General features: G+C 40.3%; 1 protein-coding gene across 1 annotated transcript; it reads right to left on the minus strand.

Annotated features, from left to right (window-relative positions):
• Nucleotides 1-687: 687 nt before the first annotated feature.
• On the minus strand, nucleotides 688-27,260 carry LOC149845113 (gibberellin 20-oxidase-like protein). The gene is made up of 3 exons (XM_089987006.1): nucleotides 26,902-27,260; nucleotides 1,448-2,036; nucleotides 688-711 (listed from the first exon to the last, which is right to left on the minus strand). The coding sequence occupies exons 1-3, from the start codon at nucleotides 27,258-27,260 to the stop codon at nucleotides 688-690; spliced, it is 972 nt and encodes a 323-aa protein (XP_089843132.1).

A 27,260-nucleotide genomic window follows, 5' to 3' on the forward strand; every position in this document is an offset into this window, starting at 1 on the left:
AAAACAAAATGTTTATCAATTAATGCTTAACGTACTCACAGTCAAAACCAACATTAGAGCATTAAATATAGGCCACTTCTTGAAGAAATACAAAAAACTTGCACATACAAGGCAAGATGGCATAGTCAAATTAAGCCAACATTAGAGCAGTTCAATGAATACCAATTAATGCTTAACTTACAGCCTCTTTGCAGGAAGATTACAGGTTAAGGAAGTGTCTTATTCTTAGCTTAGAAAAAGGAGACAAACCGATTTGTGCACACAACTTGGTGCATTTTTTAAGTGATTATTCCCTAGATGTGCTCAACTCGTGCAAGGGGGAAGCATTGACTTCTAACATGGAAGGGAGGTTCATTCAAGTAAACTAAAACAATGTTATTTGCGGTCCTTACACTTTATCCCAATAAAAATGAATAAACAAGTTGACAAATAAACGGTAACAGGAAATCCACTTCTGTTGGCAGCGTTAATGATCTAGAAACTACCATGAGTCAATGAAAAGAAAAGTTTGGAGGCCTCTTTTTTTTTCTTTATCCGCAATTAATATCGTTGCTTAATTATTAAAAAAACAGTAAAGGTAATTTACATAGGTGCCTAACACATGGCCAATTTGCATTTAGCCAAGTCAGGTGTCAAATATCTAAGAAATTACTCAGATAACCACCTGTTTTACTTGAACCTCTGAAATTACTTATGTGTCCTTAACTGTAGCTAAATGAAGCGCTACAAAATTGATATGTAATAATTCAAAGCAAAGAAAATTCTAAAACTTTCAATCTTAATAGTTAACTAGAGTTAGGTGAATAAAATGTAGCTCAGGCATTCACCTTGAGCAATTTCTTAGAATCTTAGGCAGTTAACTTAAATATTTGAAACCTAAAGCAGCTAAACGCAATTTGGCCGTACCTTAGGTGCCCATATGTAAATTACCCAGAAAAGTAATGTCCTTGATTCAGCCGTAAAAATTTGATTTACATAACATGAAATGACTCAGTTCATGGACTACAAATTTTCCATGCAAGAAGAGCAGTTCTAGAAACAGCTAAAATTCCAAAGCAAAAAAAAATCTGGATTTTCAGCATTCCTGATTTAGCATCAGCATCATAATACAAAAGTTCTTGGCCTATTGCAGCTCGATGGAACATATCCTTCAGTTAACGCATAGAATCTCAATTTTTTGGGCTGTTAATGTTAATATTTTGGTAAGGAACTCCAAAATATAGGGAACTCATAACTTATGTTGCATGCAGATGTATCTAAGAGATACAAAACCAAACTCATATAAATACAAAACTAATTCCATATAATTAAATTTATATATTTCAAATGGACAAACAGAGGCCACCAACAACACATTAATACGCACATGCATTAACAAATGAAGAAGAAATTAAGTTGCATCATTAAGAAAATGAATATTCTCTTTTGTGCTGCAAATGAGAGAAACCTTGTATCCAGCAAAATCATCAACAGTTCGTCCAATCTTCTCTTTCATTGCTTTGTTGTTACCGTCCTCTCTAAATTTGACATAGTCCAAACACAAAAATGGCTTGTAGAGTCTAGTTTTTCCTTGTTTGGTCAATTGTTGAGGTGCCCACACCACCTTCTCATCCTCAAAGCTCCAAAAGAAGGCCAAGGACAGCCTTCTCTTGGGCCTATTCAAGAGGACTCTATGGTAAGATGATCTTAATATCCCATTACTCCAAGCCTGTAATAGGTCGCCAATGTTTACCACCAAAGTATCTTCACATGGACTTATGTCTATCCACTCACCTCCTTTTGATCTAACTTGTAGCCCTCCAACTGCTTCTTGGTAAAGTATGGTGATGCAGCTCATGCCAGTATGCATCCCTAGCCCTTCAACTCCACTATCTTTATGACCAGGAGAGTAGTTGTTTATCCTTGGGTACCCATGGCACTTGCCAAATTCAGATTCAATATAGTTCTCCATGCCTTCCCCCAAGCTTCCTATCAAGATTATCATAATCTTCTTTGATAACTCTACCATCTTGGTCCCATACTCCTGCAACACTTCCCTGCTAGGAAAAGAAAAATGAAATCAATGGCCAACATTTTGTTATATTTTAAGAACTCAAAAAATCATACCTTTTCTATCACAAGAATGCAATGCAACAGCCAGTTCCTAGCAGATAGACCATCCCGAACACATCCATGTGGTCTGATTTTCGGTCTACTACTCCCCCCAAAAAAGTTTCTTTTCATATTTTTTAGATTTGACCGTACGCATGTGGTCTACAAGGTTTGTTTAGTAGAATATGAGTTCTCAATCACGTGATTGTTATACCAAGTATTTTTTTTAGGGCTTCAAAATTCAACAGCTGACAACTTACCAAAATTTCATGACTCTAAAGATCATATTTTACATTTAAAAATTATGATCCAAGGTTTGATTCTTAGCAAAAAAAAACATGTTGAACACATCTGCGAAGTCAGATTGAGTTGATATAGCTTGAACCTATGATTTTCAGCTCAATAGTTTCATACCTTCATTAGTACCAAATATAAACTCTGACATATATATAGAAAAATTGTAGCTGCGTATCACTTTTCTAGCCTACCTCCAGCTTACCAAGCTTTTGAGGGTTTTCTCTATGTTTTCCTTAAATGACCATGCTGGTGTTCTACATGCTTTATTATATAAGAATTGACTCTTGGATCATCGGATTTTAACACATCTAGGTTTTTATAAGGTTTAAAAATAAGCAGTGAGATTTTTGTAAATATTCAAGGCTTAAAAAATCATATTTTTTTTATTAAAAAACATGAACCAAGTGTTGTTTCCTAGCAAATTGACAATGCTTAAGTCAGATTTATGAAAAAACTGTACACTTTTTTAAAAAAATTTAATATATTTTCACATCTGACCTTCCGGATGTGATCTACATGTTTGACTTGGTAGATTCTAGCTCTTGGATCATGTTTATCTGATGTCTAGTGAAGATTTTCTAAAGGTTGAAAATTCAATGGCTTACAATGTGCTGAATTTTCAATGCTAAAAAAAACATATTTTTACGTTGAAAAAGAGTGATCAAAGAGTTGATTTCTACTATTTTGGCCAGATTTGGTAAAAACAATTTTCCCTTATAAATTTCAAGAAAAGGGTTCCTTACCAAGAAGGTAGAAAATATAAATGGAGCATAGACTTGTACACTGGTGTACTATAGGATAACGAATACACTAAATGGTTTTCAAGCTGTCGTAATGCTGGAAACCAGTAGGATTGGTATCATCTCGAAGGATCTCCTTTTACCAATATTTTTGTCTTGTCATGGCCGTAAACTGGTGATGACATGCCTTTTTGCATAGATAGCCTTGGTGTCAAATTCTGGTTCAACTTTAGATCCTATTAAAGTACTCTGGCTCCCTTTTTACCAAAAGCAGATGGGGGTAATATCGACTCGGTGCAATATGATTAAACAGATATCTGTACATGCATTAAGCACCTCATCACCCTCCATCTTGGGGACAGAACTGTAAGGTGTGGACCCAAGACTTGATGGATGGCAATCAGATGCTAATTCTATCATATTGCACCTGATCAGGACTCTTACTCCCCAATTTGTATTCCAACATCCCCTTATCAATTATGGCAGATAAGGTGCGATCACATTGCACACTTTAAATGTGTCATCTGTGGGGCCCAAGAAAGAATGGAGTGCAGATCAGGTGCAGTGGCACGCATAGGCGGAGCTCCCAGTTAAATTTTTTTTTTTTAAAGCCCAGTCCTAGCCCTGCCCTGACTGCAGCAAATAGTTTGATTTGTCTATATGAAATAGATTTTTATTAATAATTGTAGCCATTTGTTATTTTATCTCAAAATATATATATTTCGGGGGCGCTGCCCCCGAACCCCATACTATCACACCAAATTTTTTTTTTGCTACACCCCTGTTTGCCCCCCCCCCCCCCCCCTCTCACATGAATCCTAGCTATGCCCCTAGTGGCACACTATTCGCAATATGATTGCACCTGATTTGTCCATTGAGGTGATCTATGTTCACCATCATGTCCACCAATGGTGATATCACAAGTACCTTTAGGGTATGTTTGATGGCTTGTTCAGGGTTGGACGAAATGAACAAAACAGACGGAACTGAACATTGGTTATGTTTGTTCCATAACAACTGTTCCAAGTCCAACGTTTGTTTGGACTGTACTCAGATGCCATGTTCCAAATGTTCGTTGTTTGATGATGATGTACTCAGATGCTATGTTACAAATTGCAACAGAAATTGCAAAAAGTTACAGGCTCAGTGCAGGTTCATGATCTAGCAATGTTTTGACAGGAATGGGCACAAGTTTAGACGCAAAAGAGTAAACTTTCACCTTCAATTGATGAATATTTATGATACAGAAAGCATATATAAAAAAACTAACACAAAAATAAGTTCCTAAAAACCATAAATCCTTGTATATAAGTCCATAAAAATCACAAAAATAATACATTTATCATTGCAAGTCATCGAAAACTAACATAGAGTATTTGGCATATGCCTCTATCAGAAATCATGTTATCAAACAACCAACAGAAAACAAACTGCCACTTCTATGGTTGCTGATAAACTCTGATTCTGAATGCCTCATAAAAAATCATGACCAAGAAATTATTAACAAACAATTTAGATGGGATAATTCCAAAAGCCCACCTGAAAATGAAGCCACAGACAATTGGCATGACCATACTTAAAATAATAACACAATGAGCATGAATAATATCCACAAAATTCTTGCCACAAGAACCGTCTTATGAAATTCTTCTTCCAAACATGCTTCAATGGAGATTCTTGCATGGGACGGTGGATCACATGCTAATGATGTCAAAACACAAATTAATGGTGACTTGGCATATAATCAGAACTGATCTCTCCTTTGTGTATCACACGTGTTTCAGTCATCTCCTAACTCATACTCTTTCATTATACCGCCCTCGGGCTCTCATTATTTCTAATTGTTTTGATCATATTTGAGCTTGTAGGTGCAATCGACATGGTCCATTCAGTAAAGATCACATCTGAATTGCTGGAATCTGACATGTGTGCAGGTTTTCTATATTCAAAAGATCAACAATCAACCATAAAAGCACTAAACTTTTTTGCAATTTAAAAAATTCATATTCTTAATCGAAAAGACATGGTTCAAGGGTTGATTCCTATCAAATCAACCATGTGAATCCATCTACGGTGTCAGAATGATCAAAACAGCTATCAACAATAAGATACCAGGGCTGGTATTACTAAAGGGTACGAGACAGATGATTGGAACCTTTTGGTTGCAGGCACCATCACTCTACTGGATTAGCCAATCAGCTGCATCTGGACCCATAGCATGATATACATCTCAGAGCAAAGCAGGTTATATGTTCCCCCCCCCCGCTGATTCACTGAATCCCACGTCTGTGTTCGGGGCTTTGAATGAGCACCACGTATACAAGCACATGGGACTCGTATTCCCGTGTATGTTGACATAACTTTGCATCGGACTCTGGTGATGTTGCAAAGACTTAATCACCCTTACTTGCTTTTCTTGCCCTGAAATGATGGTTCGAGGAAATGACAAAAATAGCCTCCATTCAAAAGTTGTGAAACGACAGGTGGGGAAAAGGACAAAAAAGCAGAAATTCCAGAAAGTTCGATGTTAACCATTTAAAGTGGAGACGTTCGCCTGCGCCATCTGCTGTAACGGTGCTCCCATTATCAACGTTTCAGTGTTACAAAACATTCCAGTGTCTTCTCTTCATTACTGCTGTCGTTAGGCATCATGGAAGAAAGCAATGATTCACAAACATTCCAACCAGTGCCATCAACCCTCTCACTCTCTCTCTCTCCCTTCTATTTCTGCTTTTGTGCACATCCATTAGAAGATCATACATTGCTCCATCAAGCACCGACTGACCTGCACATTGACTGTTGTGGAGCCTGATTCAAAGTTTTTACCCTTACAGGAGGAGGGTTTGGGGGCTCATCCCAGCGTGGGTAGCATCATTCAACTCTCACTCTCTCTCTCTCTCCCTTCTATTTCTGCTTTTGTGCACATCCATTAGAAGATCATACATTGCTTCATCAAGCACCGACTGACCTGCACATTACTGTTGTGGAGCCTGATTCAGAGTTTTTACCCTTACAGGAGGAGGGTCTGAGGGCTCCTCTCAGCGTGGGTAGCATCATTCAACTTGAAGAGTTGTGGAGTCTGATTTAGAGTTTTTACCCTTACAGAAAGGGGGGTCTGAGAGCTCCTCCCAGTGTGGGTAGCATCATTCAACTTGAAGAGTTATGGAGTCTGATTCAGAGCTTTTACCCTTACAGAAGGGGGGTCTGAGGGCTCCTCCCAGCGTGTTCATGGCCTTTTGCCCTTATAGGATGGGGGTCCGAGGGCTCATCAACCCTCTCTCGCTCTCTCTCCCTTCTATTTATGCTTCTGTGCACATCCATCAGAAGATCCTACATTGCTCCATCAAGCACCGACTGACCTGCACATTGACTGTTGTGGGTCCTTACTGATGAGCTGCCTCTAAATTTATTCGACTCTGGGTCCTTACTGCACTTGAAGTTGAGTCGTTGTATTTTTTGTTATTCGGTGGGTGGTGAGGCCCTCCTCTACTCTCTCAAGACTCTTAGCTTGGGCAATCTTTCTTTTGATAGACTACCATGATTGTGGTTGTAATGTATCCACAATCATCAAAAGAAAGATTGCTCAAGCTAAGAGTCTTGAGAGAGTAGAGGAGGGCCTCACCACCCACCGAATAACAAAAAATACAACGACTCAACTTCAAGTGCAGTAAGGACCCAGAGTCGAATAAATTTAGAGGCAGCTCATCAGTAAGGACCCACAACAGTCAATGTGCAGGTCAGTCGGTGCTTGATGGAGCAATGTAGGATCTTCTGATGGATGTGCACAGAAGCATAAATAGAAGGGAGAGAGAGCGAGTTAGAGGGTTGAGATTCCACCAGTAAGATCCGTAGTCCTTCTTGCTGCTAACTCTTTACATTTGCAGGTTGTTTCTTCAAATGATTATAATAATGACAAATATGCGAAGGAGTTCAGTATCAGTGTTTCTAATGCGCTTGCTACTTGTCCTGCTCGGGTTTTGCCAACTCCTCGTGTGAGTTGATCAGAATAATGAACAAAACAATAAATTACATATGATCAACTCACACGAGGAGTTGGCAAAACCCGAGCAGGACAAGTAGCAAGCGCATTAGAAACACTGATACTGAACTCCTTCGCATATTTGTCATTATTATAATCATTTGAAGAAACAACCTGCAAATGTAAAGAGTTAGCAGCAAGAAGGACTACGGATCTTACTGGTGGAATCTCAGTAATCCAATCGAGATGAGCATGAGGGTCAGATTCTGCTTACTGAGAAGCACTTAAGCAGCAAGCAACAAACACAAACAATCAAAGCAAGAAAGAGATGCTTCAAACATTGCAATCAAAACAGATTCAACTAAAGCTGGCATTATGATAAATAACCTTTGAAATGTTGTTTTTCCTATCAGTGGGACGTTGACATGTTGCTCTGAGCATAGCTGTTTGGAAGGGTGAAGCCCAACTGTTGCAGCCAATCGTTGGAGAGGTGGAAGAAGAAGAGGAGGTTGCGGCGTTTGAGACGTCGATGGAAATGCCACCCCTCGAAGCCGAAATCAAGTCCGGCAGGGCAGATTGGTCCGGAAATTGCAGGTTAGAAGGTTCAATGAGGCCGCTGCCCGGGCTGTCCGACTGGTTCCGGCGACTGGAACCCAAGTTCGGAGGAGGTTGGAACAAGGTTGGGATCTACGGGGCTTTGAAGGCATCCTTAGGGAACATAAAGTGCCAGGCCAACGTGATAAGGGCTCTGTTTGAAGCATGGTGCTGGGAGACCAACACCTTTGTGTTTCCGTGGGGAAAGATGACGATCACCTTGGAAGATTTGGCGATGATGGGACTCCCATTGCTTAGAGAGCTCGCTCGAGAGGACCCCAACAATTTCTAAAGCAACAGTGCAGAATCCGGCAAGGCTTGGGCAATCTTTCTTTTGATGATTGTGGTTGTAATGTATCGTTGAAGTTAAAATGGGGAATGAACTGACAATAGAAATCGCTAAAAATTTACAGAAATAAACTAGACTCAATAATGAAGACACCACTTTTTACGGATTTGGAATATGACCTCCGGTTAGGGAGATATGGCCCTGACAAGTTGGTCCTAATTCGGGTCGGGATTTACAGCGATTTGCTTACTGAATAACACTACAAATCGCTATAGCGATTTGCGGAAGACACTACAAATCGCTATAGCGATTTGCAGAATTATTTACAGAGTCGGTATTGAGATCTCATGTTCGGGGTTCCAAACCGGGCCACGTATAAGATGCAGACCGGCATGTATCCCCATGTGGGTCACCATCATATTGCATCGTAATTTGGTGCCGCAGCAAAGACTCAAGTAACCTTTACCGCCATTCGCTTCCTCTTCCTCGGACGGACATAAATGCCCTCCCTCTAGAAAACTGAATCGTCGGTTCGTGAAAATGACAAAACTACCCTCCATCGATATCGCGGGAAAATGTTTCGCAGGTGGTTGTAATGTATCGTTGAAGTTAAAATTGGGAATGAAATTACAATAGATATCGCTGAAAATTTACAGAAATAAATGCCCTCCTTCTAGAAAACTGAATCGTCGGTTCCTCTTCCTCGGACGGACATAAATGCCCTCCTTCTAGAAAACTGAATCGTCGGTTCGTGAAAATGACAAAACTGCCCTCCATCGATATCGCGGGAAAACGTTCCGCAGGTGGTTGTAATGTATCGTTGAAGTTAAAATGGGGAATGAAATTACAATAGATATCGCTGAAAATTTACAGAAATAAATGCCCTCCTTCTAGAAAACTGAATCGTCAGTTCCTCTTCCTCGGACGGACATAAATGCCCTCCTTCTAGAAAACTGAATCGTCGGTTTGTGAAAATGATAAAACTGCCCTCCATCGATATCGCGGGAAAACGTTCCGCAGAGTTTGCGTATGTAGCAAGCGTTATGTTGTATGATACAAATAGTTCAAAAAAATCCTTTTCCGCTCTAAGCACTCTACGGGAGATTCTTTGCTTTCATCTCGAGTTGCCGGAGCATCCTTTCCTTTTTACCAGAGCATCTGTTTCCGTCTTACGCGCAGTCGCAGCATCGTTGCCACCTTCTGTTGCGTATTAGTTGTTACTGTTGCTTACTCTACAGTTGGAATATCCAAATTCCCATCGTTTCGGTGAGTTTCGTGTAAGTTTTCTTTCTTCAATCTGAAGATTGGTTCTTATACAAGGATTTGTATTATGAACCCAAATATTTCGACGATTTCTAATGATGATGATCGTGTATTGTGTTGTGCAGGTTAGCAATGTCTGCGCCTCATCAGATTAGAGATACCCCGTTGTTCTATGGGTTGTCTATTAGAGAAGTGATCCGCCAGTCCCATCTATCTAAAGTTTTTGAAAGATACCAAAATATACTTAAGATTGAGAACGATGAAGACAGGGAAAAAGCCTTGGAATCGTATTTTGCGGAGGATTATCCATCAGATATCGAGGTTGCGGACCAAAGGAAGAACTCTGAAGAATGGAAGATGCAGAACAAGGATGACGAAGAGAAGGCAAAGGCAAGAAATATTGCTGAGAATTTGAGAAGAAGGCTGAGGATTGACGCACATGCGAGGGAAAAGAGGAAGAAGAATGCGGAGGAGTGGGAAAGGGATGTTAGCAATATGATGGCGGAGGCTCATAGGAGAAACTTGGAGAGTAGAGCAATGCGACAGAAGGAGGTGGAGGAGAGGCAAAGGCAAATGAATAAGGAGGAAGAGAAGGAACAGAATATTCCTCAGTTTGAAAAAGAAAAGGAAAGGCGAAGGAGGGAGTTGGAGTTCGAGGAAGCTAAGGAAATGCAAAGGCAGCAGAAGGAGAATGAGGAAAAGAAGGAAAGGCAACGGAAGGAGATGGAGGAGGAGGTAGAGAAGGAAAGAGAAAGGAATAAGCAGGAGGAAGAATTGCAGGAAAGAAGGAAACAACAACTGCAAGAGAAAGAAAGGCGGCGGAAGGAGAAGGAGGAAGAAAAGGAAAGGGAAAGGAAGAAGCAGGTGGAAGAACTGCTGCAAAGAAGGAAACAAGAAATCGAGGAGAAAGAAAGGCGGCTGAAGGAGAAGGAGGAGGAAGAAAAGGAAAGGGAAAGGAAGAAGCAGGAGGAAGAGGCGAAAAGGGAGAGACAAAGGAAGCAGAAGGAGGAGGAGAAAAGGCAGAGAGAAAGGAAGGAGGAGATAAAGGAGAGAGAAAGGAAGGAGAAGGAGGAGGATGCGAAAAAGGAGAGAGAAAGGATGCAGGAGGAGAAAAGGGAGAGAGAAAGGAAGGAGAAGGAGGAGGAGAAAAGGCAGAGAGAAAGGAAGCAGAAGGAGGAGGAGGAGGAGAAAAGGGAGAGAGAAAGGAAGCAGAAGGAGGAGGAGATAAAGGAGAGAGAAAGGAAGGAGAAGGAGGAGGGTGCCAAAAAGGAGAGAAAAAGGATGCAGGAGGAGAAAAGGGAGAGAGAAAGGAAGGAGGAGGAGAAAAGGCAGAGAGAAAGGAAGCAGAAGGAGGAGGAGGAGAAAAGGCAGAGAGAGAGGAAGGAGAAGGAGGAGGAGGAGAAAAGGGAGAGAGAAAGGAAGCAGAAGGAGGAGGAGGACAAAAGGGAGAGAGAAAGGAAGGAGGAGGAGGAGAAAAGGGAGAGAGAAAGGAAGGAGAAGGAGGAGGATAAACGCGAGAGAGAAAGGAATCAGAAGGAGCAGGCGGAAAAGGAGAGAGAAAGGAAGCAGAAGGAGGAGGAGGAGAATAGGGACAGAGAAAGGAAGCAGAAGGAGGATGAGAAAAGGAAGGCGAGAGAAAGGAAGGCGACGGTGGAGCCGGTAGAGATGGAGATTGAAAGCCAGTTCGAGGCAGTGGACCCACCAGAAAGTCTCAGGTTGGAGCGAGAACAGCAGAAAATAGCGACCAAGGTAAATATATCCGTCCTGTCTGCGAAGATTTAATAATATGTTTAGCGATTTTGGTATAGCGATTACTGTGTTAGGTATTGATATTTATAGCGATTACTGCGATAGTATGTCTGCAACCGATATTATTTATAGCGGTTAGTAGAATAGTATTTATAAGTACAAATGGAAGTAATTTATAATTTGTAGGAATAATATGTTATTTTGTGTTACAGGGAGGTCACAGGAGAAGTAGAGTACCAGGTGAAAAGCTCGGAGGTCGCTATCAATGGCCTGTAGTTTTGTCTTGGTATGGTCAACTGAGTGCATATCAGAAGGACCGACTACGAAATATGCACTTCGGTGGCCTTTTGGACCAGCAATATTTTGAAACTTGCTGGAATACCATGACTCACCTGGTAAACAAGTGGAATGATAAGACTAACACATTCCAGTTTGATTCTTTTGAGATCACCATGACTCTAGAAGATGTGGCGAGGATCACTGGCCTTAAGTGCGCTGGCAGTGCTGTCCTATTACGGCATTCAAACTATAACGCAAGGGAAAACTGCACTGCCCTTCTAGGAATGTCGATGGACGAATGAAGTCAATGTATTTCTGGTGGAAGCAATTCCACATCAATGAAGGTCTCAGTTTTCCGTAATAAATGGGAAGGCCACTCCGCTACTTGTGCATCTGAAACAGCTGACCAAGAGTTGCGCGGCTTCCTTCTATATTTTTTTGCTCTTACATTATTTTCCGATTGTTCTGGTTCGAGAATAAGTTCCATGTGGCTGCAGTACCTGGCAGACTTAGACGAAGTCGACAACTATGCCTGGGGTGCCGCTATGCTCGCACACCTGTACAATCAACTCCACCGTGCGAGTAATGGTACGAAAACAGTTGGCGGATTTTGGCCATTTGTTCAGGTATTTGTTGATTACATACTTAGTATTTGTAGACAAATCTCATTGCAGTCTGTGGCGTTGCTAATAATATTTTTTTTTGTTAGGCCTGGGCGTTGGAACATATTATCCCATTGCGTCCACAGTGTGGCCCTCCGATTTGTGGTTTTCCAAAGATCGGTCGCTGGGCCAGAATAAACGTCGCAGTTTATAATGCTAAGTCCATTTTGGATGGGCTGCAATTAAATGAGGTAAACGTTCTAAAATTGTTTACAATCGCGTCAGCATTTACCATTGAGTATTATAAGTCGTTGTAATGTTCAGCATTCTTAAGTATACATCGCTGCAGGATTGTCTTCCGTAGTGCATATCGTTGTTTCCATATCATGCGTAAATAAATTTTAATATATTTGTCATTCGTTATTAAAAAGAATTACCAATGTACAGGTTTTGTGGAGACCTTATGGAGATGGGGAGGACGATGATGAAGACGTTGTTGCGGAGGCTGCCAGATTGTCTGGCCACGATTTGTGGGTATTCTGCAATTTTGAAGCCGAGATGCAGCAAGGTAGTCGAGTTCTCCTACAATCTGGCTTGGGGCAGTCTATCTCAAATAAGCCTTTGGAGGTGAGAAGGAAGATGAATAATGGTGGGGGCAGGCACGTGAATTCGAGCGATCGGTACAGGGACGAATTATTGAATTGGAACTCATGTGGTGTCCGTGCCGTACCGTATGATCATGAAGGACGACAATTTGATCCCTTCTATTTCGAAAGCTATTGGGAACCAATGCGGCGAAATCGGAAGATTGAGAAAATTGTCAACCCATGCCTCCCAACTGTCCCTTCTCATGTTGTAGCCCAGCCTCTACAACCAAAACGTCGCCTCGGTCAGGTTAATACGACTAGTCCATCAGTAACAAATCACGAGGAAGACCGAACTCTTGCTCCAAAAGAGAAGACTGTCTCTGCCGCAAGGTTCGAACTTATTGAGAGGGAGAATAAGAAATTAAGGACAAAAGTAAGCACTATGGGGACCCAATTGAATGCAGTGGTGGACATGATGACCAGTCTTCTTAGGCAAGGTGTCGCAACGTGGAGGCCACCCAGGATAGACGGTCCACCAATAAAAAGTGAGAGACAAGTCTATGAAATTTCATCTGATTCGTCCAGTGACTCGGAATAAATCCTAGATTTTATTTTTTATCACGCTATACATTTATTGTAATTGTATAATGAGTTGCGGTAACGTGAAATTCTTTTACTTTTTAATTCTTTATTATTACATCTTTCCGACTTTGGGTCTCGGTAATAAATAAACTTTCCTCTATGGGAGGATTAGTAGGTTGATAAGAAGGATGGTTGTCTTCATCTATATTTTCTTTTTTACTAAACTAATTGAGTTCATCATCAATAAAAATATCATCATTTCTAGATAGTAACTTAAACAAGAAACAGTAATCCATATTCTCTTTATGGGATTCATCCTTCTCAAAACCACTAACGTTATCTAAGAAAGTCACATTCCTAGAAACGTATAGTTTGTCGTTCTTAACATCATAGCATCTAAATCTTTTTTGAGTTTCAGAATATCCAAGAAATGCATTAGGAATGACTTTTGGTGAGAGTTTGTCATTTTTGTCGGTAAGGACAAAACATTTACATCCAAAGATTCTTAACCTATTTTAGTCGGGTTCCTTTTGGTATAAAATTTTAAAAGCTGAAGTTTTGTTTAGATTTTTTGAAGAAATGTGATTTATAAGATAAACGGATGTAAGAGCCGCCTCGGCCCAAAAACTTTTTGGAATGTTTTGAGAAATGAGTAAAGTTCTAGTTGTTTCAATAATATACCTGTGTTTTCTTTCAGCTAGATTGTTTTGTTGTGGTGTTTTTGGACAAGATCTATGATGAACTATTCTATGGTTTTCAAGATAGTTTTTAAAATCATTTGAAAGATACTCTCCTCCGGAATCAACTCCAAAGATTTTTAAATTATCATTAAATTGATTTTTAATCATCATATGATATGTCTTAACCGATGCAAAGACTTCATGCTTATGTTTAAGGTAGTATATCCAACAAAATCTTGAATCATCATAAAAAAAATAACATAGTAAGCTAATCCTCCCTTAGATACTACGGGTGTCTTCGCCTCGAAAGAATAGCGCACAAAGTATTGGCGAAGACAAATACAGCGATTGTTTGCCATCGCTGACTACAGCGATGCAAATAATCAATAGATAAGGAAAGGATTTGTTGCCATCGCTGGATACTTCGGCTTTGAGTCGGACAACGATCTGTGGCATCGCAGCATAAATCCGAGTGCACAAGTTGAAAAGATCTGTTTGTAAACGTAGATCTTTGTTCGGAAGTCAAGCTTCTCATTCTTCCAAAAATGCAATGATTACAATTGAAATTACTATTACAGAGATCTTTGTCCTCGCAATCGCTGTATTTGTCTTCGCCTCGAAAGAATAGCGCGCAAAGTATTGGCGAAGACAAATACAGCGATTGTTTGCCATCGCTGACTACAGCGATGCAAGTAATCAATAGATAAGGAAATGATTTGTTGCCATCGCTGGATACTTCGTGCTTTGAGTCGGACAGCGATCTGTGGCATCGCAGCATAAATCCGAGTGCACAAGTTGAAAAGATCTGTTTGTAAACGTAGATCTTTGTTCGGAAGTAAAGTTTCTCAATTTTCCAAAAATGCAATGATTACAATTGAAATTACTATTACAGAGATCTTTGTCCTCGCAATCGCTGTATTTGTCTTCGCCTCGAAAGAATAGCGCGCAAAGTATTGGCGAAGACAAATACAGCGATTGTTTGCCATCGCTGACTACAGCGATGCAAATAATCAATAGATAAGGAAAGGATTTGTTGCCATCGCTGGATACTTCGTGCTTTGAGTCGGACAGCGATCTGTGGCATCGCAGCATAAATCTGAGTGCACAAGTTGAAAAGATCTGTTTGTAAACGTAGATCTTTGTTCGGAAGTCAAGCTTCTCATTTTTCCAAAAATGCAATGATTATAATTGAAATTACTATTACAGAGATCTTTGTCTTTGCAATCGCTGTATTTGTCTTCGCCTCGAAAGAATAGCGCGCAAAGTATTGGCGAAGACAAATACAGCGATTGCTTGCCATCGCTGACTACAGCGATGCAAATAATCAATAGATAAGGAAAGGATTTGTTGCCATCGCTGGATACTTCGTGCTTTGAGTCGGACAGCGATCTGTGGCATCGCAGCATAAATCCGAGTGCACAAGTTGAAAAGATTTGTTTGTAAACGTAGATCTTTGTTCGGAAGTCAAGCTTCTCATTTTTCCAAAAATGCAATGATTACAATTGAAATTACTATTACAGAGATCTTTGTCTTCGCAATCGCTGTATTTGTCTTCGCCTCGAAAGAATAGCGCGCAAAGTATTGGCGAAGACAAATACAGCGATTGTTTGCCATCGCTGACTACAGCGATGCAAATAATCAATAGATAAGGAAAGGATTTGTTGCCATCGCTGGATACTTCATGCTTTGAGTCGGACAGCGATCTGTGGCATCGCAACATAAATCCGAGTGCACAAGTTGAAAAGATTTGTTTGTAAACGTAGATCTTTGTTCAGAAGTCAAGCTTCTCATTTTTCCAAAAATACAATTATTACAATTGAAATTACTATTACAGAGATCTTTGTCTTCGCAATCGCTGTATTTGTCTTCGCCTCGAAAGAATAGCGCGCAAACTATTGGCGAAGACAAATACAGCGATTGTTTGCCATCGCTGACAACATTAGAACAAATATATGCAAGATTGAATCACTAGAATTTTTTTGACAACCGTAGAACACTTATATGCATGATTCAATCACTATAATTTTTTTTTACAAACTTAGAACACATATATGCATAATTAAATCACTATAACATTTTTCTACAGCGGTAAAACACATATATGCATGATTGAATCACTATAATTTTTTTTAGGGCCTTAGAATACATATGTGCAAGTTTGAAATTTTTTTGAAAGCCTTGGAACACATATATGCATGATCGAATCACTAAAATTTTTTTTAACAGCCTTAGAACACATATATGCATGATTAAATCACTATGAAATTTTTTTGTCAAACTTAGAACACATATATGCATGATTGATTCTAAATGAACTTTTTTTTACAGCCTTAGAGCACATATGCATGATTGAATCACTATGAATTTTGTGTCAAACTTAGAACACATATATGCATGATTGCTTCTAAATGAACTTTTTTTTACAGCCTTAGAACACATATGCATGATTGAATCACTGTGAATTTTTTGTCAAACTTAGAACACATATATGCATGATTGCTTCTAAATGAACTTTTTTTTACAGCCTTAGAACACATATGCATGATTGAATCACTATGAATTTTTTGTCAAACTTAGAACACATATATGCATGATTGCTTCTAAATGAACTTTTTTTTACAGCCTTAGAACACATATGCATGATTGAATCACTAATTGGCCACATCGATTTATCATACTCAGGTTACAATTTACCGAATAGAACATACCCATCAGGCTATGTTTTACAAAAATGAAACAGTCGAAATAGGCTAATGGAAATTAACATAATCAAGTTATATTTTTCAGAAGAAAACACATGTTATTGGCCAACATAGATTTATTATACTCAGGTTACAATTTAACGAATAGAACATACAGGTTACATGTTATTGGCCAAAAGCCGTATTTATATTTTTTTTAAACGCAATCAATTAATTAGCTTCGTGCTTTGAGTCGGAGAGCGATCTGTGGCATCGCAGCATAGTGATTTGTGGGTATTGTTCGAATGTCAAATCACACGTGGAAAACTTATTTTTGAATATTTAAAACCTAATGAGCGGCATGGAAAGACGTATTTTTGAATACTTCGAACAAAAGCATTTAATTTGGCGTGGTTATCAAAAAAAGGCGGCATGCGAAAAGCCGTATTTATATATTTTTTAAACGCAATTAATTAATTAGCGGGTTGTTTTCAACAAATGGCTGCACGTTAAAGGACTTTACCTTTGGACGGCGTTTCAGTATCTCCGTTGCAAATGTGCCATCGATATCTCCGTCCAGGCATGGCGCCGAAGAAGGGGACAATCGGAGCAGTACGACCAGCCATGCCGGACAAGAAGAGGACTAGTGGAGCAATACGACCCGGCACGACGCCAAAGACGATGGGAGCCCTATGACCGAGCACGGCGCCAACGGAGAGGACGATGGTAGCAAAACGACCAGGCACAGTGCCAGAAGAGTGGACGAGGGGAGAAAAACGACCAGGCACAGAGCAAACGGATAGGAGGATGGGAGCTAAACGACCAGGCACGTTGCCAATGGAGTGGACGATGGCAGCAAAACGGCCACGCACGGCTCTGAACAAGAAGACAACCACATCCACAGTCTCGGGTGGGCGGCAACGCCCTGACGAGTTCGTAGATGACATCGAGCAGATGCAAGATGAATTTGCAGATGGGAACACTATCAGTAATTTTGTAAGTATTTGTCCACTATCAATTTCTAGGTCATCGGTTTGCATGTTCTGAAGTTCGTAACTTTGTGCAACCAGACAATGTATGATTTTGTCAATTACATTTAGAGCAACCCAACGAGCAATATAGTACGCATCCTCAGCCCGTATTTCATGGTATGTCAGTGCCGCTGTTGTTCTGTTTGCTTTTATGACGTACTCACGTTTCTTGGTGGTTAAACCTTGCTATTTCGTGCAACATATATACGTCCGGCGAAAGCCATACGGCATAGGATTCGACGATGCACTACCTTGTTGGAACAGCGATGATGAGTGCATAAACATTTCGAAATTTGGAAAGGTAAGTGAACAAACCTCTTATCCAAGGTTTATTCGTAACATCCCCATCACGATAAGTCTCTGGAACGAAAAATGATTTTATCGATTCGCAGATTTTACTCCCTACACTCTGGCAACATCCAGACCATTGGGTCCTATACGAGATGAATTTTCAGCTAAAACAACTATGGTGCTACAACTCATTGGACTGCCACAGTGGCGTTGAACGCGATGCTATGCATTTGGTAAGCTTGTACCCAAAGGTGAAGTAGCTATTCGCGGTGGACCGGACTGTAATATATTATCCCTTTTTCACAGGCGGGATTCCTTAACGGGCAAATGGGTGTCGACATTGGTGAGTGGATGTTGCTCTGTGCTGACGATGCTCTGTTACAAAGTAATGGGGTCGATTGTGGCATATTCATAATGAAGCATATTGAAGCAATATACAATGGAGAACAACCTTGTTTCCACGCTGTATGAGCTTCGTATCCAATGTTATTGGGTATTCCTGTTATATATTGGATTTCACATTACTTGTTTTGTTGCAGGAACATATTCCGGTAATACGCGACGAAATATGCAGAAAATTGATTGAGTTTAAAACGAACGGCAGACAGAATAGTATAAAGTGAAACTTATCGATTGCTCTGTCTGTACAACCTAACGAGGCCCTCCATCACCGTTCTCGCCGTCCTCGACAGTAACCCAGTGGTGCAGTCGCGCTGAGGGTGGCCAGCAGGAGCTCCGCCAAGTCATGTAGTGTATAACTGTAATGTTTCAAGGTGTTAGTGGGTATCTAAATTTTTGTCATGTAGTGTAAAAGAGGGTCGACCGCTATATGTTATAACCTTTTCAGGGTTTTGCGCTAATGAAGCTTAAGTTGTCTTCCCTCTCTATTCTCCTCTCTTCTCCTTTTGTTCTTGCTGGTTTCCCGATTTCAATATGGTATCAGAGCTCTATTGAAAATGAAAGGGTGCTTTGAGCAGTGTAGTTTGACGTTAGACCACCAAGCGTATCGCTTTGTACTATTCGTAAAATAAGAACGCGACATTGAAGCGATGTTTAAGCATACAACATTTCATAGCGATGTTGAATATTATCATTTCGAACATTAGAAGTCTTTGTTCATTGCACACATCGCAGTCTCACCCTGTGACTGTCAATCACGCGGGTTGAGCGCACATCTTTTATCAATTACACGCCTTTTAGACCTCACCTCCGTCAGTTTTTCCTCCGAAATGAGAAACGACGTCAACTTTTTGCAGAGTTCTTCGCGGAATCCGGGTATATCAACCTGCATAAACAGATTGTAAACTAGAAGCAATAGACATGCCCTTAATTGCCAATAAGAAAGGCCAAGGAATGGCATACAGCGTTGAAACAGGGTTCTACACCATTGTATATCACTTCAATGTACTTCATTACAAATACGCCGCAATCAACGCCATTATCTTGTAAAGGAGCATGGTATGCCGTGCGAAAGATCCACTCGCTGACATCGACTCCCAAAATGGCTATGAGGAAACCGATCTGAGAATAATGCGACCGAAAGTAAATTCATGACCCCAGTACACTACACGATACTCATATAGATGAAATCTTACGAGATGGGAAATGTCTAGCCGTAAACCACTGTCAACTTCCAACGAATTGTAACACCATAGTTGTTTTTCGTGTAAATCCATCACGTATAAGACCCAATGCTTTTCAGACTGCTAGAGTGTAGGAATTAGTATCTGCAAATAGATCAAAAAAATGTTGTTACCACTGTCAAGCTGTAATATTGCACTGTAGGTTTGTTTGCTTACCTTTTCACTTGTTATAAGGTCTCTGCAGTGATTACTGTTAACCCAATAAGGTTTTCCATCTTGAAATCCACTGGAGTATGGCAAACGGCGTAATATAGTCTGCAAACCGAAAGAAACATTGCTAACACCAACGTTAACATACGAATCAATTGGACTAAATCAATAATGAAAAGCAACATAAAATACAACCGATATACCATGAAATATGGGCTGACGACGCTCACAGTCTGGCTTGGTGCGTTGCTTTTAATATAATTTACGAAATCGGATATAGTCTGTTTGTAGCAAATATGGTGTTGTATTGATCATACGTACACATGGCTTACGTTTATAGACAACTACTACTAGTTTAATACTAACAAAATTACTGATCATGTTGCATTGTGCGAATTCACTGCGCATTCGGTCGATGTCCTCCAGAAGTGATTGACTAAGTTTTTGCCCAACTTCGTCGGTGGATGTTCGACTGAAATGAATGCGAACATTGCAACGACCGATATTTAAATTACATTATATAGTACACAAAAACAAATCGCAAAAAACGCATGAAAGAGACAGATTTTGCTGAACATGTAGACTATGTGTAGACAATATACCCATGATTCGCCATTGTTGGTCGTGTAGCTGTCTTCGTCTGCCTCACCGACTATAATTTTCTATGTTCGAGGGCGGATCTTCAGGTTTATGAAGGAACCGTCAGTTTGGTTGTTGCTGGTTCACGAAGTAGAAGAAAAACACACCTTCCAGTGCTTGTGCGACTATTTATGACCTAAAAGATGTACTGCTCAACAAACATGATCAATGGCTACTGTACGACAACTCAAACATTTATGGGTATCCGTTGGAAAATACACATTGAGTAGTCTTTTATTTATAATATATGGATACAACTTTTCACAAGAAAACTGACAATAATGATTTCAAAAGGCAAGTGGAGGTGTCGGGAACGCGAAAGATTTGCTGGAGAAGAAGTTCATTGGAGGTGTATGGCGATTTGTGGTTATCGTTGAATAGCGATCTGTGGCATCGCAGCACAGTGATTGACAGTCCTACGCTGCGATGCCACACATCGCAGCACACTTGAACAATCCTTCGCATCACGCTAAGATTGACAGTCCAACAATAATCAACAACGTTCTACGCTGCGATGCTACATATCGCTATCCACGTGTGATTAGACATTCGAACAATACCCAAAAATCACCATGCTGCGATGCCACAAATCGCTCTCTGACTCAAAGCACGAAGCTAATTAATTGATTGCGTTTAAAAAAAATATAAATACGGCTTTTCGCATGCCGCCTTTTTTTGATAACCGCCGCCAAATTAAATGCTTGCGTTCGAAGCATTCAAAAATACGTCTTTCCATGCCGCTCATTAAGTTTTAAATATTCAAAAATACGTTTTCCACGTGTGATTTGACATTCGAACAATACCCACAAATCACTGTGCTGCGATGCCACAGATCGCTCTCCGACTCAAAGCACGAAGTATCCAGCGATGGCAACAAATCCTTTCCTTATCTATTAATTACTTGCATCGCTGTAGTCAGTGATGGCAAACAATCGTTGTATTTGTCTTCGCCAATACTTTGCGCGCTATTCTTTCGAGGCGAAGACAAATACAGCGATTGCGAGGACAAAGATCTCTGTAATAGTAATTTTAATTGTAATCATTGCATTTTTGGAAAAATGAGAAGCTTGACTTCCGAACAAAGATCTACGTTTACAAACAGATCTTTTCAACTTGTGCACTCGGATTTATGCTGCGATGCCACAGATCGCTGTCCGACTCAAAGCACGAAGTATCCAGCGATGGCAACAAATCCTTTCCTTATCTATTGATTATTTGCATCGCTGTAGTCAGCGATGGCAAACAATCGTTGTATTTGTCTTCGCCAATACTTTGCGCGCTATTCTTTCGAGGTGAAGACAAATACAACGATTGCGAGGACAAAGATCTCTGTAATAGTAATTTCAATTGTAATCATTGCATTTTTGGAAAAATGAGAAGCTTGACTTCCGAACAAAGATCTACGTTTACAAACAGATCTTTTCAACTTGTGCACTCGGATTTATGCTGCGATGCCACAGATCGTTGTCCGACTCAAAGCACGAAGTATCCAGCGATGGCAACAAATCCTTTTTTTATCTATTGATTATTTGCATCGCTGTAGTCAGCGATGGCAAACAATCGCTGTATTTGTCTTCGCCAATACTTTGCGCGCTATTCTTTCGAGGCGATTTTGTTGGATATACTACCTTAAACATAAGCATGAAGTCTTTGCATCGTTTAAGACATATCATATGATGATTAAAAATCAATTTAATGATAATTTAAAAATCTTTAGAGTTGATTCCGGAGGAGCGTATCTTTCAAATGATTTTAAAAACTATCTTGAAAACCATAGAATAGTTCATCATAGATCTTGTCCAAAAACACCACAACAAAACAGTCTAGCTGAAAGAAAACATAGGTATATTATTGAAACAACTAGAACAACTAGAAGCAAAAACCCGCTATCTATCGATTTTAACAAATTCAACCACGAAACGCAAGTCGTCAATGACAAACGACTATAAACTCTCCAAAAACCCGGCGTTGTGGAGATCGGGTCATGCAAAGAGGCATGCCAACTAAGTTAATAGCCCACACGAGATTCCTGTGTCCCAAACCAATCGGTCGACTGCATCGTAGCCTGTCATGAAAGAGAAAATATTAGACACTGAATTAATTTTCGCAAGAAATGCCTACCTCCTCGCAACATCGATAACATACCAAAAGCCTTGTAAAACTGTAGCGATCGTTGCCGGAAATCTGGTCGGGAGGAATGTAGGTTTGAACGTTTGCCGGTACTTCTGCAGGGTATTGCTGCATGATGGACATTACACGACTTAGCTATTTGACAAGCTTCACGCAATGGGGAGCAATATAATGTTTTACATACCTGTTCATTCGAAGGGCTTTGTTGTTTTTTATTACAGGTTGGTTGTTTCTTAGTCCTTTTCTTGCCAACCAATTCTAGTACACCCTTTGCCCTCCGACGACTGCAATCAGAGGCAGGTTTTTTTTTGATACCCTTTGCTTCATGAATATGTCCATCATAATCAACAACGTTCACTACTGACTTGTTGAAGATAATGTTTACGCTTCGGCGCAACTTCTCGGGAGTGTCAAGCGAGACATGATTTTGACCTACGTTGTTCGATCCCATTTTCTTCGGCTGGTATTCATTCGCTGCAAAAGACTTAATGTGAATTAACTCCACGTTTTCAAGTAACTCCGTTGCAGCTTTTCTCGCACATGCATAGCCTTCTTCGCTTCTCGATGCCAAATCAGCAACATGCATGAATGACCTACACAGTTGTTGGTAACGGGAGGCTATGTGGCACTTCTCGTCAACACCAGATTTACTCGCATTGTCCATAACGAGCATTTCAATCTTCGCGTGTCTCGTCCATCTTCGCATTACGTAAGACTCAGGTATTTCTTGTATCTTCTCTTGATTGAGTGCCTTTAATGCATGACAGCATAGGATACCTTTGAATTCATACATTTTGCACGAACATTCTACCCTTCCGTTGTCGACATTGTACGTGGCATGCGCTTCTTGCCTTTCCTGATGCTTTTCGCCCTGACAAAAAATATGGTATTTGTGCATATTCTCGGTTTGCACCAGTTCTTCTATTCTGCAATTCATGACATAAAATACCTCTTTCTTGATCCATTCAAATACAGTTAGTGTATACAGAGCTGCAGGTCGCATCAATATTTTCATGCCAAAAGTTAGAGGTCGTGTATTAGAGCATTTCACGTCTTGTTCAAGCTCATTCTGTCTTAGACCGTCTACAAATAATTCATATTGTTCCATAAAACGAAACATTGTTAAACATGAATACAGGGTTTTCTTCAGCGTGGCATGCATAGATTCGGCTCTTTGTGTGCTTATCATACCTGCACAAAAGTATTGTCTTCCATATGCCAATGCCCACTTCTCTTTTTCTGTATATAAATTTTGTAACCACAGACAGTCAGCAAGGTCGTATGTCTTAATCATTTTGTCCCAATCTGACTTAAAGGTGACCTCGTCTACGCTATGAAGTACACACCTTGTAAAATGTTTGTCAAACCCTGTATTCTGATTAAATATGTGTCCTATGTTCTTTGCTGCATTTTGAAAGATATGCCACAAACACAGGCGATGATGTGCATCTAGCCACACATGAAGCACTGCAGCCGCAATTGCATGATCACCATCTGTGAGTACAGTTTCAGGATGCTTCCCGTTCATTGCCTGTGTAAATACTCTGAACAACCACTCAAAGGTTTCCTTGGTCTGGTCATACACAAAAGCACCGCCTAATATACAACTCTGTGCGTGATGGTTCACTCCCACAAACTGCGCAAATGGCCACTGTTCAGTGTTAATCTTTACTGTAGTATCAAACACAAGCACATCATTGAAGCATTCATAATCTAATCTAGACCTTGAATCTGACCAAAACATATTCACGACATATCCATCTGCGTTCACTTGCATTGCACTAAAGAAACCATGTTCATTGCTTGATTTATTCTGTAAGTAACGAACCAAACAACATATTTCTCCGTTCTTCATGTTATCTATCCTCTTCCTGCTCAAGTGGTTTCTAAGATCCAAAGGTGTGAATGGCACATTTTCGCGACCACCATCTATGCGGGTAAACAAATTGTATGTCTTCCTTGGTGCAATGCCGGCGCTATCGGCTATTTCAGCCATTGCAGCATGAGCTACAGTTACTTTACGATGTGACCTTAGCATAGGAGTCATAAATGATGCAGATAAATCATGATTATGATCACTGATTAAAGTATGCACGACAAATTTCCCATTCGGATGTCTTCTCAAAACCAATCTCGCCTGACATCCACATCTTGATTCTGGCGTGCTCCTAGTTGGATTTCCCATTGATTTCTTCCAACCTTGCTTGGAACAGACATATGTCTTTCTAACCAAGACACCCTGTGCATTTTTTGACCAAGAAAACCTTCTCACACTGAAGCCAACTTTTAAGGCATAATCATTGTAAAATTTATATGCATCTTCTTCGTTATTAAAATGCATTCCTTCTACAGGAACATAGTCAAGTGCAATTCCATGTACATTCCCAGTTCCTACAGTTTTCTTAAGTGTACTGACATCAAAATCAGGATCATTACTGAATTGTATTTCTTCTCCTGGAACATTGAAGTCAGGTGTACTTCCGTGTACATTCCCGGTGCATACACTTTTATTATGTGCTCTGTCATGGTAGTCTACCTCATCATTGAATTGCATTTCTTCCACTGGAACATTCAAGTCAATAGTGGGTCTAATGCCTGCACCTTTCTTTTCATGTGCATCGTTAGTGCAGATGTTCAATTCTTCAGTTGGGTCATAAGTATAGATATTCAATTCTCCAGATCTTTCTATTGATTGAGCTACATCGTCTTTATTACAACCTGATGATAAGCTCAATAATGTTTTAAGTAATATATCAATTTGTGTTTGCAGTAACATGGCAAACAAGTCGATATTATCTCACAAAAATGAGAGTCTGTTACTAATACAGCGATTTGAGATACAATGCATATGATGAGTGAATGTAGGATACCTGATGGGGTAGAGGCCCTTCCTAGCATCTGCAAACAAGCATTCCTGTCAACAGGTCCCAGCGTCTTACAAATATCGATAAGTTTCCAACCTTCGTAAGAACAAGATCTACTTGCAATAACCAAACAAAGCCTTAATGACACACAAGACGACATGCCTTCTTCATCGATAGCATGATGCTGGGAAGCTACTCACGCCGCCTTGATGGAACTGGTTGGAATGTTTGTGCATCATTGCTTTCTTCCTTAATGCCTAACAACAACAACAAATAAAAGAAGACAGTGGAATGTTTTGTAAGCAATATATCAATTTCCGTTAGCAAGCGGCATAGGTTTACTACGATTTAATCAGGATGCATATAAGAACGGATACCACTAGGGTTACGCAAGTCAAAGCAACAATTTAATGAATGAAAGTATCAAAGCAAGTGCGGTTTGATGTTTGCTTGTGCTGAGCATCGACGTGTCGCTTACCATGCCAATAAAATAAACATGTCGTACATGTGTGTTGACGATAACGCTCTCATAATATCCACAAGGCTCTAAAGCGAGTTCAATAGAAGTCGCTGAGAGAGCAACAATATGCATGCGAAAATCGCCCCGCCATGCGTGTCAAGATGTGTTTCTGCACCCAAACGTTTTCAAAGTCTGTGTACAAATATCTTACAAATACATATTACAAAACATATAATATCTTACAAAATGATATGTATAGCGATTTGTCAGATATTGAAAATCGATACAGCAGTTCAGTTTTTATAACTTATAACTCGACGATACAAAAACATACTATCTAAAAGGTCGATAAATATATCGCACAATAAATTACAAATCGATAAGGAAGAACTTGAACATAATAGCAAACAAATCGATATTAACTAACAAAAATGTATCTCACAAAAACGAGAGTCTTACTAATACAGCGGTTTGAGATACAATGCATATGATGAGTGACTGTAGGATACCTGATGGGGTAGAGGCCCTTCCTAGAATCTGCAAACAAGCGTTCTTGTCAACAGGTCCCAGCGTCTTACAAATATCGATAAGTTTCCAACCTTCGTAATAACAAGATCTACCTGCAATAACCAAACAATGCCTTAATGGCACACAAGACGATGTGCCTTCTTCATCGATAGCATGATGAGATGAAAAGCTACTCACTGTGCCTTGATGGCACTGGTTGGAATGTTTGTGAATCATTGCTTTCTTCCATGATGTCTAACGACAGCAGTAATGAAGAGAAGACACTGGAATGTTTTGTAACACTGGAACGTTGATAATGGGAGCACCGTTACAGCAGATGGCGCAGGCGAACGTCTCCTCTTTAAATGGTTAACATCGAACTTTCTGAAATTTCTGCTTTTTTGTCCTTTTCCCCACCCGTCGTTTCACAACTTTTGAATGGAGGATATTTTTGTCATTTCCTCGAACCGTCATTTCAGGGCAAGAAAAGCAAGTAAGGGTGATTAAGTCTTTGCAACATCACCAGAGTCCGATGCAAAGTTATGTCAACATACACGGGAATACGAGCCCCATGTGCATGAATACGTGGCGCTCATTCGATCCCCCGAACACGGACGTGGGATTCAGTGAATCATCGGGGGCGAACATACACAACCCTCTCATCTCAGAGTCATTGGGATGTGGATCTGGATGTTTCATCAAACATCATTTTGGTCCGGCACAAGGCGACCCATGCATGACTTATTGTCAATGAGAGAGAGAGAGAGAGAGACCAAAATTCTGCTCTTGAATCGTCAAAGAGGATGTCAGCCGAGCTCTTGGCAGAAGCACGGAAGTCTGGCCCCGAGACGCGAAAGCTTTCAAAGAAAGGAGACACAATGAAGGGCGGAGTGTAAGCTTTGAGAGATGAGGAAGGGCCAACCTTCTCTTTGGAGTGAGAGGTAAGGTTGAAGAGCTCCTTGGAGAGGGAAGAGACCCTCTCAAGCAATTCCCTTGAGATGCCATGGTTGGTGATATAGAAGAAGCCCCAATCCTGGCAGGCATGAGACAGGCTTCCCAGAATTGTTTTGTCTAAAGGATTTGTGATGTCCAGGGTAGGCAGACTAAAAGGAGCCTGAGATTCTTTACCCAT

This window comes from Nuphar pumila, chromosome 2, assembly GCF_984573655.1.
Source record: "Nuphar pumila chromosome 2, dmNupPumi1.hap1.1, whole genome shotgun sequence".
NCBI lineage: Eukaryota > Viridiplantae > Streptophyta > Magnoliopsida > Nymphaeales > Nymphaeaceae > Nuphar > Nuphar pumila.